Source organism: Eptatretus burgeri, chromosome 2 (genome assembly GCF_056783735.1).
Source record: "Eptatretus burgeri isolate ZD-2024b chromosome 2, Ebu_testis_v1, whole genome shotgun sequence".
Classification (NCBI taxonomy): domain Eukaryota; kingdom Metazoa; phylum Chordata; class Myxini; order Myxiniformes; family Myxinidae; genus Eptatretus; species Eptatretus burgeri.
Window position 1 is genome coordinate 77,306,525 of NC_140962.1, and position 17,500 is coordinate 77,324,024.

The 17,500-nt window shown below is 42.0% G+C and overlaps 1 protein-coding gene across 4 annotated transcripts in view; it reads left to right on the forward strand.

The window, feature by feature from the left end:
- The window catches only part of AGPS (alkylglycerone phosphate synthase), a 334,856-nt gene that overhangs the window by 307,322 nt on the left and 10,034 nt on the right, over positions 1-17,500 (forward strand). For 2 of the 4 annotated variants that reach the window (XM_085869957.1, XM_085869958.1), the window contains one exon: positions 10,594-10,750. The exons of the other annotated variants lie outside the window; for them this stretch is intronic. In XM_085869957.1, the coding sequence (XP_085726083.1) occupies positions 10,594-10,715 (122 nt within the window). In that variant the 3' untranslated portion in view covers positions 10,716-10,750. The remainder of the gene's footprint in view (positions 1-10,593; positions 10,751-17,500) is intronic. 4 annotated transcript variants of the gene reach the window in all.

Sequence of the window (17,500 nt, forward strand, 5' to 3'; positions counted from 1 at the left end):
GTTATTTCTGGTTAATAGTAAAAACGAATAAACATCATCAACTCAGTGAAAAGTGACTCGTGTCACCTTCCTCGTCCCATTTGCGGAAGAGCGATTAGAACCGCCATGTTTGGGTTATAAATAAATAAACCGCCTCCATCGTTTCGGCTCATTCTACGTTGGCGGGACTGTTCAAGTCCCGTGGACGTCACATTGGTGTCAGGGTGTTGGATGTTCGAACCCCTCCAAATTATATTTGGTATCGGGAGAATATACCAAGATTAAAATCTCGCCACGAATTGGAATATAAAATTATTACAGAAAAGCGCGCGAGCGCGGGAAAATTTTGGCGGGATTTTTCAAATTTTAATTAATTGGCGGAAAACGGGACTTCTGCACCATGGCGGATGTGCAGATGTTTGAGGAGGAAGGCCACGTGTCTGGCAGCGAGTCGGGGGAAGAAGGGAGAGACGGGGGTAGGGTTGGAACCTCCCCCATTCCGAGCGTGGACCGTGCTTCATCGCCCGTAATGGGGCCGGCAGCGCCGGAAACCGGTGCGATGACGATCCAGACACTGTTGGAACGTTTAATAGCGGACATGACGGTACAAATGGCAAATCAATTCGTGACACAGAGGGCAGAAATGACGGCACAGAGGGCAGAAATGACGGCACAAATGGCAAAAATGACGGCACAGGGGGCAGAAATGACAGATCAATTGGGGGTAATGGGGGAACGGTTGGGTGCACGGATTGATTTAATGAGGGATGAATTGGGGGAAAAGATGGAGAAAATGAAAACTGAGATGCAGGAGTGTGTGGATGTTAAATTGGGAGAAATACAAAGTAAATTCGAGGATAGATTGGAGGAAACAAAGGTAGAAATTACATTGGAGGGGGAAAATATACGAAAAAAATTGGTAGATAAAATTGATGCAACGAACATTCGGGTTGATAAAGTGGATGAAAGCCTGGAACGTCATCGTGCCTGTGTGGATGCTCGTATGCAGCTGCAAGTTGAAGAGTGGGGAGAGCTGAGGAAGCAAGGGATGAATTTGGCGGAGGAGGTAAAAGGATTGGAGGCTCGTTTGGACGAACAAGATAAAATTATGAGCCAAGATGAAGTCTTGGATAAAGGCCTGGTAGAGCCGTCTTTTGTAAGTAGAGTGTCCGGGTTGGTTGAGGAGCAGCTACAAACTCGCGACGGAGCCTTGGAGGAGGTTGTGCGGGCCCAGAAGATCCTGCGGGAAGAGGTGAATCGGTCCATTCAACGTTTGGAACAGGAGGCAAAATTGACCCATGAGACCCTCACCACAAAACATTTTTGGCCACAGTGGGCTCCGAAATTGGATACGCAGCCACAACGGTGTTTGATCCCTGGGCTGGATTCGGACAAGGGAGAAACTGAGAAGCGGGCCACCGTAAAAGTGATCCCCCTGGTAAATTTCGACGGGTCAGGGAGCGTTGAAGTTTTTCTGACGCAATTTGAGTGCATTTCCCGACGAAACGGGAGGAATGAGCGGGAACGTACAGGGAATTTGGTGGCAACGTTGCGGGGACCAGCCGCAGATGTGTTAAACGTGATCGCGGAGGGGATGTTGACCAGCTCCCACATTTGCGAGGCGTTGAGCCGTCGGTTTGGGTTCGCGGCAAACTGTGATCTGGTGCGGGCCCAGCTCCAGCACCGCAGATTAAAGCCGGGTGAGACAGTGCAGGAGCTGGCACAGGACATTTACCAATCAGTCAGGATCGCGTATCGGGACCTTACAGTGGAGGCATGGGACAGACTGGCACTAGAGAAATTTTTAGCTGCTCTTCCTGACCCTGAGGTCCGAGCGCTAGTGGAGTTACAGGATCCACCCACCGTGCACCGAGCGGCCGTTAGACGTTAGCGTCTAAGGCGTTAGCGGCACCTTAGAGGTTTGAGATCTGTATATTCATTGGAATTGTCTGTGTTTTTCCCCACGCCCGATCCCACACCATCCCGTCGAATCGCCCCGGATCCCTCTTCTTCCCGAGTCTTGTTATTTCTGGTTAATAGTAAAAACGAATAAACATCATCAACTCAGTGAAAAGCGACTCATGCCACCTTCCTCGTCCCGTTTGCGGTAGAGTGATTAGAACCGCCATGTTTGGGTTATAAATAAATAAACCGCCTCCATCATTTCGGCTCATTCTACGTTGGCTGGACTGTTCAAGTCTTGTGGACGTCACAGTGTATATATATATATATATATATATATATATATATATATATATATATATATATATATATATATATATATATATATATATATATATATATATATATATATATATATATATATATATATATATATATATATATATATATATATATATATATGCACGTCACTGAAACGTCGTTTCGTTATAGCGTCGCTTGAAATACATAACTGTCTCCAGTATAAAACATGTTTTTCACACATGCATCATGAATGCTTTTAAATTGTATCTCTCCAAGTTTCACATGCCCCACACGACCTGAGGGCAAAAGTTTCTGCACTGCAAATCAATTGCTTGTTATCGGTGCCCTCAAGTAATATTTTATAATGACTATGTAAAGCAGTGGAGTCCAGCTCTCGGGGCAAGATACACTTTTATGTTTAAAGGAATGTTACTTCTGGGATACTTAACGATTGGCTCTTAATGAAAACGCTAAAAATAAAAAAGGTGCACAAATACATCTAAGTAAAGGAAACACATCTCAGCAACATGAACGCATCATGCAATGCAAAATAATAATAAAAATAACCGCATCGCACCATCCGAGTGACGCTACAAAAAGCGCTTTATTTCCGTTCATCTCCCGCCACCCCTTGCTGTGTCATAGCATTATCGTGCTTTCTTGTTTATGTTGCGTCTGAAGCAAAGTGTCTCGTAAAAGCATAACACTGGAGCAAAAAATGAAGGTGATAAGGCGCTTTGATTCAGGTGATCAGACTGTGGATATTGCACGTGATATGGTACTTGCTCCGACCAAGGTGAGAACGATTTTTGACTTGCGGACAAAATTAGAGATCGTGGCCAAAATGTGATGCCTTTGACTGCAACTAAGGTGACATGTCGTGGAAGCAATGCGATGGAGCGAATGGAGAGACTGTTGTCCATGCGGATTGAGGACCAAAACGAGCAGAATATGCCGCTCAGCCAGCTGGTAATTATGAAAAAGGCTAAAAGTTTGTTTGAAAAGTTAAAACAACAAGAAGGCAACAGTTCGACGGTGGAGGATTTTCCAGCAAGCTGAGGTTGGTTCGAGCATTTTAAGTGTCGCAGAAACCTGCACAGTGTCAAGATAACTGGTGAGACTGCGAGTGCTGACATGCAGGCAGGGGATGAGTTCTCTACCAACCTGCAGGTGATAACAGAACACTGCAATTACTCCACACAGCTTATTTTCAATGTAGATGAAACTGAACTTTTCTGGAAGCGGATGCCATCCCACGCCTTTATTGCAAGTGAAGAAATGAGTGCTTCGGGATTTAAGGCTGCCAAAGATCGCCCTACACTCTTGCTTGGAGACAATGCGGCAGGAGATTTCAAATTAAAGCCCTTGCTTGTTTACCATTCCAAAACACCATGAGCAATGAAGGTTTTCTGCAAGACTACCCTGCCTGTCATCTGGCGGTCAAACCGCAAGGCTTGGATGACCAGGGACATTTTTCAGACCTGGTTTGTGCATGATCTTTGTCCAGCAGTGAAAACTTATTGTGAAAAACATAACGTTGAAAAGAAAGCACTGTTACTGTTGGACAATGCACCTGGTCACCCAGTCGACCTCGATTCCTCATCAATTGGCATCAAAGTTGAAGTTGTGTTTCTTCCTCCAAATACAACTTCTCTCCGACAGCCGATGGATCAGGGTGCCATTGCAGCATCCAAAGCTTACTACCCGCGACGCACCTTTTCTCAACTAATACGTGACACCAATGGCAAAGAAAGCCAATCAATTTGTGGCTTCTGGCAGTCTTTTAACATCATGAAAGACATTGAAAATATCGCTGAGGCCTGGAGAGAAGTCAGACCACTGCATGAATGGTGTTTGGAGGAAGGTTTGGCCGGAGCGCATCAAGGACTTCATGGGATTCAAACCCGAGCTACCCACACTGAACAATGAAATCGTCAAGATGGCCACTGAAGTGGGATTCCATGAAGTCACCGCAGGAGATGTAGAGGAGTTGCTGAACCCTCATTGGGAGAGTTTAACGAATGAGGACCTGATAGAGCTTGAACAACAATGGGCTGAAGAAGCAACAGAAGAGGACCAATCTGAGAGGGTTTAACCTGTAAAATTCTTTCAAAAATCCTGAATAAAGTTAATGAGGCTCCAGATCTTTTTTTTATAAAAATGATCCTGACTTGGAGCACAGGACTGCAGTGAAAAGAATGGCGTTGAATGCTTTTCAGGCTACAATGAGTTCTACAAGGAGAAGAAGAAGATGACCACACAACTTTCTCTTGACTCATTCTTCAAGAGAAAACAGCCTGAACCTGCACCAGACTCTGAGGGTGACATGGATAACCGCACTACCTGTCCCTCACCCGAGCATCCCCTACAAACCCCACCGATACCATATCGGAGCAAAGGCATTCAGTGACATCTACACGACCGACATGAGCTCCGAGACAAGATTAGTGATCGTTAAATTAACTTTGTTTTTGTTCATTTATTTATGACCTGTGGAATATTTTTCAGATACAGTATGTATTATTTTAGCATCTATATACTGTATATTAATCCGCATTACACGATCAACGATCAACTATGCGAATGGAAGTTATAATTCCAATTATCATGTCGACAGAACGCATCCGCCTAATAATACATGCAAGTCCATGAGAAATTAGACCTCGCTTCATATCGTTTCGCTTAACATCTTTTCTTCTGGAATGCATCAACAACGCGAAGTGAGGTGTACGTGTGTGTGTGTGTGTGTGTGTGTGTGTGTGTGTGTGTGTGTGTGTGTGTGTGTGTGTGTGTATATTTATATTTATATTAATATATATATATATATATATATATATATATATATATATATATATATATATATATATATATATATATATATATATATATATATATACAACCGGGTGTAGTGGCGTGCACCTGTAATCCGGCTATCCGGAGGCTTGGGTTTGAGGATCACTTGAGGATGGGAGCTCTGCACTGGGCCACGCTATGAGTGGGTGTAGGGCAGCCTGGAATCATGGCGAAACCCAATCCTTATCCCTGTGTCGTAAGAGGCGACCAGGGTTGCGTCAGGAAGGGCATCCGGCGTAAAAAAAACCTATGCCAAATCAGTATGCGGATCATAACGGATGATCTGCTGTGGCGACCCCTATCGGGAGCAGCCGAAAGACAAACAACAACACACATACATATATATATATATATATATATATATATATATATATATATATATATATATATATATTTTTTTTTTTAATAAAATATATATTTATATTTTAATATATATTTTAATATTTTTATATATATATGAATATATTTATATTTTTATATTTTTATATCTATATAAATATATATTTATATTTTTATACAATATATATATATATATATATATATATATTGTATATATTTATATTTTTATATTTATATATATTTATATTTTTATATATATTTATATTTTTATATATTTATATTTTTATATATTTATATTTATTTATTTATATTTTTATATATTTATTTATATGTTTATATTTATATATACGAGTACATGACCGTAAAAAAAAAAAAAATAAGAAGAAGAATAACAAATAAGTGAACCACACGGGCTGTTTTTTCACTCTCGCGTGCCCGTACGTCTGTGACCCGGAAGTTCGATATTATTCGCAATTTATTTTTAATACCCAATTATTCAATTAGCACCAACATATTTTACCTTTTCGCAATGTCGTGGCAAGGAAAAACAAAAAGAGAAGAGAAGAGAGAGAAAAAATTTACTTCCTGGTTCGGAGCATACCAGCACTCTGATGTTCCTGAAATTTATACACCGTCTAATATGAAAACGATCACAACTTGGGCCATTGTGTTTATCTATAAATGCGCATTAGAAATCGAGAAATTCTTAGAATACACGAAGTCATCACCATCCGGACGTCCATACGTTGTAACCCGTAATGTGGAACGTGGCTGTGCTTCCCTTCCCCATCGGCCACTCCCACGCAACAACGTGTCTTCCCATTGGTTTGGTAAATAAATGGCCATAACTTGGGAAGCACTTATCCGATTAATATCAAACCTTGAAAAGGCACATCCTCAGGTCCCCAGCAATATACCTGGCAAGTTTCAACTAGATCGGACCATTGGTTGTCGAGAAACAGCGGTCTCACACACACACACACACACACACACACACACACACACACACACACACACACACACACACACACACACACACACACACACACACACACACACACACACACACACATTGCTGGAATTATAGATAGACTTGTACGTGCCCGTCAAAAATAAATAAATAATAATAATAATAATAATAATAATAATAATAATAATAAATAAATAAATAAGCCACACAGGCCGTTTCTTCGCTCTCACGTGCCCGTACGTGCGTGACCCTGAAGTTCGATATTATTCGCAGTTACGATTATTCGCAATTTATTTTTAATACCCAATTATTCAATTAGCGCCAACGTATTTTACCTTTTCGCAATGTCGTGGCAAGGAAAAACAAAAAGAGAAGAGAAGAGAAGAGAGAGAAAAAATTTACTTCCTGGTTCAGAGCATACCAGCACTCTGATGTTCCCGAAATGTATACACCGTCTAATATGAAAACGATCATAACTTGGGCCATTGTGTTTATCTATAAATGCGCATAAGAAATCGAGAAATTATTAGAATACACGAAGTCATCACTCTCCGGAAGCCCGGTACGTTGTAACCCGTAATGGGTTACATATACTAATTCCGTAATGGGTTACATAAGATACTTTACCAAAACTTTTATCACCGTGTATGTTCCAAAGTTTGTTCATGGCATTGAAAAGAAATCAGGCCCAAAGGGGGTCTTTGGGGGCTTAACCCCCCCACTCCCCCCCAAAAATAGGTATTTGCTTTGTTCTCAGAAACTACACATGCAATTCTGATGACACTTGACCACAACCTTCATCACCTGTGATGTATCAAAGTTTGTTCATGGCATTAAAAAAATTGGGGTCTGAGGGAGTCTATGGAGGGAGTTTATGGGGGTGTTGTGACCTTATGGGGGCATTGTGATCCCCCCACCCCCCCCTTTCTACTAAAGAGGTATTTGCTTTGGTTTCAGAAACTACATGCACAATTCCAATAAAACTTGACCACAACCTTCATCACCCATGATGTTCCAAAGCTTGTTCACACCATTGAAAAAAAATTGGGTCTATTGGGGTCCGATCTAATTGAAACTTGCCAGGTATATTGCTGGGGACCTGAGGATGTGCCTTTTCAAGGTTTGATATTAATCGGATAAGTGCTTCCCAAGTTATGGCCATTTATTTACCAAAACCAATGGGAAAAAATTGGGGGGGTTGCCCCCCAAACGAGGTATTTGCTTTGTTCTCAGAAACTACATGCGCTATTCTGATGAAACTTGGCCACAACTTTCATCACCCATAATGTACCAATGTTTGTTCATGACATTAGAAAAATTGGGGTCTGAGGAGGTGTAAGAGGGGGGGGGTCTGCCCCCCCCAAATATGCATTTGCTTTCTTCTCAGAAACTACACACACAATTCCCATAAAACTTGACCACCACCTTCTTGTTTGTTCACATATTAAAGTTTGTTCACGGCATTAAAAAAAATAATCCAGAGGTATTTCTTTCTTCTCCGTTGCATATTTTGTGGGTAATCCATACCTACCAGTGGTTGCCTGGTTATCTTATCCAACGTACCAGGTGAGCGCCCAGGGGTATTGCCCCTACGTTTTTAATTTTTATGAGCAACAGCTTTGTGGGGGGGGGGGAGGTGCGTATGTGTGCATGCTTGGATATGCCGGGGTAAATTCACGGATTATTTCTCCAGTTCCACAATAACTGCTGACAAACTCTTCAGAAGATCAAGTGGGGGAAAATTATTAACTATGTTCCATGATTATTTGAGGGATCACTGAAATCGCCTTTTTTCCCAAAAGGTTTTTGTATCGATTTGGCGCTCGAGTTAAAACTTGTGTTGAAGGTGAGCAGGACAATTCCTCCAATAAATGTGCTGAGTGTTGAGGGCATTAATGGAATTACGGTCCACCACACCACCCCTCCTCCACCACCGCCACCCACCTCTCACTTGGGTCCCAAAATCCCACCACTACTTGACGCTTTCGATTTTTGAATGCTCCTTTGGTTTAATTTAGTGAACAAGTATAATCGGGAAAAGCCCAACAATTTGTTTCAACCCTACTTGCTTCATTATCATTTGTTATGCAGTATATTCATTCCATATAATGCCACTACAAAGTGGAGTGTGGTTTGAGCAGCAGCGTGCATGTCAGAAAGTGCAACAGGGGTTAAACCTGCAGGATGTGATTTTGCAGACAGTCAAATTTCATTTATGATTATTTGACCTTATCCAGTGGCACACTGGTTTGATCACCATGTTTGACTTTGCCATGAATGTTGAAGCTTGTAGAAGTACTCACATCTGTGTTTGCAATATTGCTGTCCACAAATATAGATTGAGTGGAGAGATTAGTCCATATATTAAAAATTTGCTTTCATTCTGGAGGTGGATTTAAAGAGTGATCCATATGTGTTGCCAGCACTTGCTGTTCTTCCTGTGAAAAGCCCCTACGAGTGAAGCACCCAATTGCTGAGCCATAGACATATTTAACTTTGCAATGTATTAATCCTAATCAGCAGTGTGGCTTACAAACACACTTTGACAAATCTCCATTGATTCCTTTGCGACTCCAATTCATCAAGTGGGTAATTTGAGTTGGGTGCATTGATTTTTTTTTTTTTTTGTCTTCCTTTCCACAAGCTCCAAATAGAGTTTGTGTAGTTGGGTTCTTTGGCAGGAAGGTAATTACATGACAGCCAGCAACTTGCTCTCTAATAAGATTAAAAACTCTTTTTGGCTGGCCAGAATGTCTGATAATGTGTCCAAGGTCACAAAATGTAGTTGCTCGACACACTACCTACCAATGGGATGTTTATCATGGTGATTTCCCAGTGAAACGTTGAGCTTGTATTTGCTTGCACATGGTGCAGTCTTGTATAACTTGCCATGAGAAGGTTATTGGGTTAAATAAACAATCAGTGTAACAAAGTTTCACCTGGAGAAAGTCTTCTCTTCTTTTCTATTTCTTCCCTGCCACTGTTACATATTGTTCTTTGAAGTGTTGCATCATTGTGTTTCAAGTTTGTTTGTTTTTTTTGGTTTTTAAACTGAAGATTCATCAACTACGATGAAATTTTCTTTCCGTATAGCGTGTTGCCGTGTTGTACTTTTGGGAGTGAAAAATTAATTGTTCATCAAATAATGTCGTTTGTGAAGTTAAGTCGTGCAGTCATCATCTCCATCAAAGGCACCGTCGCCTTCGATCTGTTATCTTTGTTCTCACGGCATGGTATAGATTTAGTTGCCTGACAAATTTTCTTCTCGCATTGTGATCCTCGCCCTTACGGCTGCACTTCATGCTGGAGCCCTGAGCTGGCAGGAAGATAGATTGCGCCAATAAGTGGCTGGGGCCCGGGCCAGTGCAAGCAATTAATCGCTTAATTTCCCAGCAGAGGCCGCTGGGCCCCGGGCGCTTGGTACCCAACAGCTGTTTCCCTGTAAGGCTTTTAGCAGCAGCAGTATCTGTGGCTGCCTCTTTGGCAAAGGGTAGGAGCAATGTGCCGGCATGCACTACCCATGGGAGTAACCAGGACAGGACGTGGCTTGGACTCGCTCATTGGTGTCGTTTGTTCGTTTTTATTTTCTCTCGCTGTGGTTCATCCTGTTTACGCCATAATGCCAATCGTTTTGGCCACGCGTTCTCCCCAATGGAACATTCTCACTGATATGAAGGTGATGGCCCTCTATTTCAGCAGTTCACTATTTTTCCCACAAACATTTGTAAATTGCTTGTGTTTTCCATATTATTATTGCAGTTTGCTCACAACGAATATTTTCAAGTTGCAAATAAATTGTGTTTACTTTTTGTAACCATGCCAGAGCTTCCAATTTTGCAATTGTTTTTCCATTATCGATGCCAATTGCAATTTCCATATTTAGTTTGAATGTCCTTTAGATGGAGAAATATAAACTGGGTTTATTTTTTCTTTCTTTCTTTTGTAGTTTTTGTCTCAGAAATGTCATTGCATCCTATGTTTATTCAGCTTTATTTGCTCCTTAATTTATTGCAAATGTTATTTTCTCTTTGCTAAAGTTCATTCAAATATTTTATTGCACATAATTCCGACGAATGTGTAAGGGAGTTTTGTGAAAGATTGTCTTGCTCTTGTAATGGAACCTGGAAGTAAAATAGTATGACCAATGTTTCTGATGCGGAAACTAAATGTCTCTTGAATGTGTGTGTGTGTGTGTGTGTGTGTGTGTGTGTGTGTGTGTGTGTGTGTGTGTGTGTGTGCGTGCGCAGTGGGAAAACTACGTAAGCGGTGGTTGAAATCCACCGTTTCGGATGTGGGACATGGGATGATGCTTGCCTTAAAAAATCACGTTGATCCCAAAAACATCTTCGGCAGCCAAAACCTATTGTAGGATGCCATTTCCTGGACTCTGGATTTCTTGAAAAGGTATTTGAAATATGGAGGATTACAAGATCACTGCCATTGTTGTCATTTCTGCCAGGCATACTTCTTTCCCTTGAGCTTTATGTCTTACCTGCATTATCTTTATTCCCTACTCCTCTTGCTTTCAAAGTTCAAGTGGATTCATTAATAATGAATCATTTCCCAGCACTTATGAGCAACAAAGAACAGAAATGCATGCTATTACAACCCGACCATCCGTTTACTGGCGCAATAATGCATTTGAAATGGTTATTGAGGCAAATTGGCCAAACGAAAAGCCTCTTTGTGAACGTCTGATGACCTGGAATACCACAAGTTGGGGATTTTCATCCATGAAGTGGGAAGGGAGTTAAACATTCAAATGACTCCCTCTGTGGTGCCACGCTATTCCCCACCGTTCATTTTTCCCAAACTGCTCGGGAAGCCAGCTTTACAATTGCGGTTTGGGTGCCATTAATGGACAACAAGCACATTTCACAGGTTTATAATTGTTTTATGGAGGATAATTTGTGCTTGAGGCTACCATAAAAACACTGATGCCAACGGTCGCCAGATCTTGTCCCACTTTCGAGTTTCTAACTGAGCCCAAAAGAGTGCATATGTGGAGTGTGGGGATGGATTGGTGGGTTGGGGAGTAGATGGTGAAAGAAAGAGGAATGATTAAACTCCAGACATTGATTACAGCTTTCTGCATTGGAATTGGAATGACCATCTTGAAGAAATCCCTTTGTTCTCTTTCTGCATGGTTCATATCCTTCTTGCCAAATGTTAAAAAAAAAATAAAAATGTTTTGACTGAATTGTGCAATATATAGTATGTCAATGAATTTTCATGTTTTTAACTACTTCAAGAACTCGTATACGACCTTGATGTCTGGCACGTGACAAACGGAGCTCACATTGAAGTGTATTGATGGTGAGCACTTTGATATATATTGTTGTGGACCCATGGTCGGGCCGAGAAAACCACGAAGGGGGGAAAGCTACCTCGGGTTCCCACCAGACTCTCCGGAATCGCAGGCCGTCGCACACGGATAACTCCGTGACATGGCGGGTCGCAAATCAACCATGAACGGCAATAACTCAACCACGTGACTTCGGGTCCTCCGTCTAATGGAAACTGGTTACCTAAAATGGCCAGGTAATCTAAATACCGGGGGACACACCCTCGGTATGCCTTGTTCAAACTGGATCACCTTACCGGATCAGATGCAGCCGTGCATAACTGCGAAGAACGTTCCGGCTAGAAAAACAGATCGTTGGTGGATAACGGCCCAGCTAAGTTAGGATACGGACCATGCTTGACCAATGAAGGAAAAGACTAAAACGAGATTAGAACATTTCTATACAAGCATTTATTTACAATCAGGTGAGGAAAGGTATGTGGCACAGTGGATGGGGTTTTATTATTATGTACAGCAGGGATATCAAGGAATTTGTGGGGTGCCACAAAAGGCAAGCCATTTACAAAAGCAGACACAGAGCAGACTTATCCCATTATATCTTCTACAACCTTAACTTATGCTACGACAGGCGCCATCACACACACACACACACACACACACACACACACACACACACACACACACACACACACACACACACACACACACACACACACACACACACACACACCTAATGAAGATTAGCTAGCCAGAAGGAAGGAGAGCAGATGAGGACTAACGACCTCACAATACCTGGCGCGGTCGGCCGACCACGCAACCCAGTACGCTTTGGGGGACGTTCCTCTTGAGCGATCCCACCTTTAATAGTCGGCGCGTTATCTCCTACTTAATCACTTTGCCGGGGCTTGTGGAAACGTGTGCTCCGCACTGGTCCAGGACGTCTGTCACACACCAACCCCGAGTGTTAAAGCAGCGATAGGCAGACAACAAGGTGCAGTGAAGAGATGGTGGAGAAGTGGGCGAGGTAGGCAGATGGACGAAGTGCAGAGCGACAGACAGACAGAGACACACACACACACACACACACACACACACACACACACACACACACACACACACACACACACACACACACACACACACACACACACACACACACACACACACAAAGGACGGCTTCGCAATCCGCCTTTCATAATCCCCGGATGAAGGGTGGGGTGATGACCCGAAGCGACGCGCCGTCATCCAAATCGTGTTCTCCTATTGGGTTCTGGCCAGGCCCTGCCAGACTCCTGGTGCCGGAAGTGGTCTCATTCGCACATCTGGCGTGACACGGCCCAGAGCCTCACACCGCCCTGCGACACCGCCCCCCCCCGCCCATGCCCGTCCCGCCATGTTCTGGCAACTGGACAAGGGTCGCATCAGTCCCACTTGCCCATTCGGGGCATCCCCGGCAAGACGCGGCCGGCACTGCCAACGCTCCTGGCCCGTCCCCGCACTGAGCGGCCTGGGCCATGCAACATGCCTCTGCTTGGTGGCGAACCGTATCGATGCAGAGGTACGAGGGGGTACGTGATGATTTTTCCCATGTGCGGAAGATGTTTGTGGTCGAGATGGGGAAATTTTGGTGAGTGAAGGTTGAGCAAGGTGAGACACCATTGTAAATTGGCATGCAGATTTGAATGAAAGGGCACTCCATGTGAACGCTTGTTCATGTGATAATTCTCTCATAGGGCTGTGTGGGTATCTGTTATGTTTGTGTACTTGCTTCGATTTGTATCATGAATAAAAGGAAATGGGTTACATGGAAATAAGGATTGCAAAGAAGATGGATATATAATTATTAGACCGATCGTTTCGACCCACGCAACACACTTCGTCCGGTTAACCGATTCGACATGAGGGGAAGGTCTGACTGCATGAAGAAAAACAAAATAACTGCCTGAGGATCACTGTATGTTGGGTGCTGTTGTCTTAGAGGCATGTGGTTTGGTAGAGCCGCAACAATATATATTGATGGTGTGCACAAAACTTTATGAGTTTCTGTCTCATATAAACCAAAGGGTATCATATCATTTTTGGTTCCAAATATATTAACAACCAAAGTTTTCCGGATCTTTTTGGAACACCCTGTATGTATGGATGTATATGTCATCATTGGTTAGATATTTATCGGTGTGCCGTCCTCATGAGCGCAAACAAGCCTGAAATCCGGATAGGCGGCTCCATTTGATGTTTAACTGATTTTGACCATGTAATCTTTGTCTGTTTGATGGAGTTACCGAGCCAAAGCCTCTGGGTTGGAGGTGATACTTTGGTGTAGGACTTTGTCTAATGGAGATCGGTGGAGTGCTCATCACACTCCATACATTTCGATTTACCTGCCGATCACATCACGTGCCTTCTGGTTGAATAGTTTGCATTTGCGGGAACAATCGTCTGGGTGGCAGAGGAACGGTTGCACTTTGCATATTATGTGGTTTTACCGTGCGACACATAATCCGTGGCATTGCTCACCATAACAGTCAGGAAGTGCGTCTGATGTACAAACGACGAATGTGGTCATCATTGGTTAGATATTTATCGGTATGCCTTCCTGATGAGAGCAAACTAGCCTGAAATCTGGATTGGTGCCTCCTTTTGATGTTTTTCTGATGTTCACCATGTAATCTTTGTCTTTTTGACAGTTGCCAGGCCAAAGCTTCTGAGTTGGAGGTAACGCTTTGGTTAGGACTCTGTCCAATGGAGACCAGGGGAGTGCTTGTCACACTCCACGTTTCGAGATATATATATATATATATATATATATATATATATATATATATATATATATATATATATATATATATATATATATAACACCTCACCACGACGTTATTAAAAACTCCTCACCACCATGTATTTAAAAACACCTCACCACCACGTATTTAAAAACACCTCACCACCACGTTATTAAAAACTCCTCACCATCACGTTATAAAAACACCTCACCACCACGTTATTAAAAACTCCTCACCACCACGTATTTAAAAACACCTCACCACCACGTTATTAAAAACTCCTCACCACCACGTATTTAACAACACCTCACCACCACGTCATTAAAAACTCCTCACCATCACGTTATAAAAACACCTCACCACCACATTATTAAAAACTCCTCACCACCACGTATTTAAAAACACCTCACCACCACGTTATTAAAAACCCTCACCATCACGTTATAAAAACACCTCACCACCACGTTATTAAAAACTCCTCACCACCACGTATTTAAAAACACCTCACCACCACGTATTTAAAAACACCTCACCACCATGTTATTAAAAACTGCTCACCACCACGTATTTAAAAACACCTCACCACCACGTTATTAAAAACTCCTCACCATCACGTTATAAAAACACCTCACCACCACGTTATTAAAAACTCCTCACCACCACGTATTTAAAAACACCTCACCACCACGTTATTAAAAACTCCTCACCACCACGTATTTAAAAACACCTCACCACCACGTTATTAAAAACTCCTCACCACCACGTTATTAAAAACTCCTCACCATCACGTTATAAAAACACCTCACCACCACATTATTAAAAACTCCTCACCACCACGTATTTAAAAACACCTCACCACCACGTTATTAAAAACTCCTCCATCACGTTATAAAAACACCTCACCACCACGTTATTAAAAACACCTCACCCCCACGGCATTAAATCCCTCTCTCCGCAACGTATTTAAAAACACCTCACCACCACGTATTTAAAAACACTTCACCACCACGTTATTAAAAACACCTCACCACCACGTTATTAAAACACCTCACCACCACGTTATTATAAACACCTCAACGCCACGTTATTAAAAACACCTCAACGCCATGTTATTAAAAACAACTCAACGCCATGTTATTAAAAACACCTCAACACCACATTATTAAAAACACCTCAACACCACGTTATTAAAAACACCTCAACACCACGTTATTAAAAACACCTCAACACCACGTTATTATAAACCTCACTGCCCTGTTATTATAAACACCTCAACGCCACGTTATTAAAAACACCTCAACACCACGTATTTAAAAACACCTCACCACCACGTTATTAAAAACTCCTCACCACCACGTATTTAAAAACACCTCACCACCACGTTATTAAAAACTCCTCACCACCACGTATTTAAAAACACCTCACCACCACGTTATTAAAAACTCCTCACCACCACGTTATTAAAAACTCCTCACCATCACGTTATAAAAACACCTCACCACCACATTATTAAAAACTCCTCACCACCACGTATTTAAAAACACCTCACCACCACGTTATTAAAAACTCCTCCATCACGTTATAAAAACACCTCACCACCACGTTATTAAAAACACCTCACCCCCACGGCATTAAATCCCTCTCTCCGCAACGTATTTAAAAACACCTCACCACCACGTATTTAAAAACACTTCAACACCACGTTATTAAAAACACCTCACCACCACGTTATTAAAACACCTCACCACCACGTTATTATAAACACCTCAACGCCACGTTATTAAAAACACCTCAACGCCATGTTATTAAAAACAACTCAACGCCATGTTATTAAAAACACCTCAACACCACATTATTAAAAACACCTCAACACCACGTTATTAAAAACACCTCAACGCCACGTTATTATAAACACCTCAACGCCACGTTATTAAAAACACCTCAACGCCATGTTATTAAAAACACCTCAACGCCATGTTATTAAAAACACCTCAACACCACATTATTAAAAACACCTCAACACCACGTTATTAAAAACACCTCAACACCACGTTATTATAAACCTCACTGCCATGTTATTATAAACACCTCAATGCCACGTTATTAAAAACACCTCAACACCACGTTATTATTAACACCTCACCTCCACGTTATTATAAACACCTCAATGCCATGTTATTAAAAACACCTCAACTCCACGTTATTATAAACACCTCACCCTCACGTTATAAAAACATTTCACCGCCACGTGATTATAAACACCTCAACGCCACGTTATTATAAACACCTCACCACCACGTTATTATAAACACCTCACCGTCACATTATAAAAATATCTCACCACCACGTTATTATAAACACCTCACCGCCACATTATTATAAACACCTCACCACCACGTGATTATAAACACCTCACCGCAACGTTATTAAAAACACCTCAACGCCATACTATTAAAAACACCTCAACGCCACGTTATTATAAACACCTCACCATCACGTTATAAAACCATCTCACCACTACGTTATTATAAACACCTCACCGCCACGTTATTATAAACACCTCACTGCCACGTTATTATAAACACCTCAACGCCACTTTATTATAAACACCTCACTGCCACATTATTAAAAACACGTCACCACCACGTTATTATAAACACCTCACCGCAACGTTATTAAAAACACCTCAACGCCACGTTATTACAAACACCTCACCGCCACGTTTTTATAAACACATCACCGCCACGTTATTAAAAACACCTCAACGCCACATTATAAAAACACCTCACCGTCACGTTATAAAAACATCTCACCACACCGTTATTAAAAGCACCTCACCGCCACGTTATTATAAACACCTCACCGTCACGTTATAAAAACATCTCACCACCACGTTATAAAAAACACCTCACGACCACGTTATTATAAACACCTCACCGTCACGTTATAAAAACGTCTCACCACACCGTTATTAAAAACACCTCAACGCCACATTATTATAAACACCTCACCGTCACGTTGTAAAAACATCTCACCACCACGTTAATAAAAACACCTCACGACCACGTT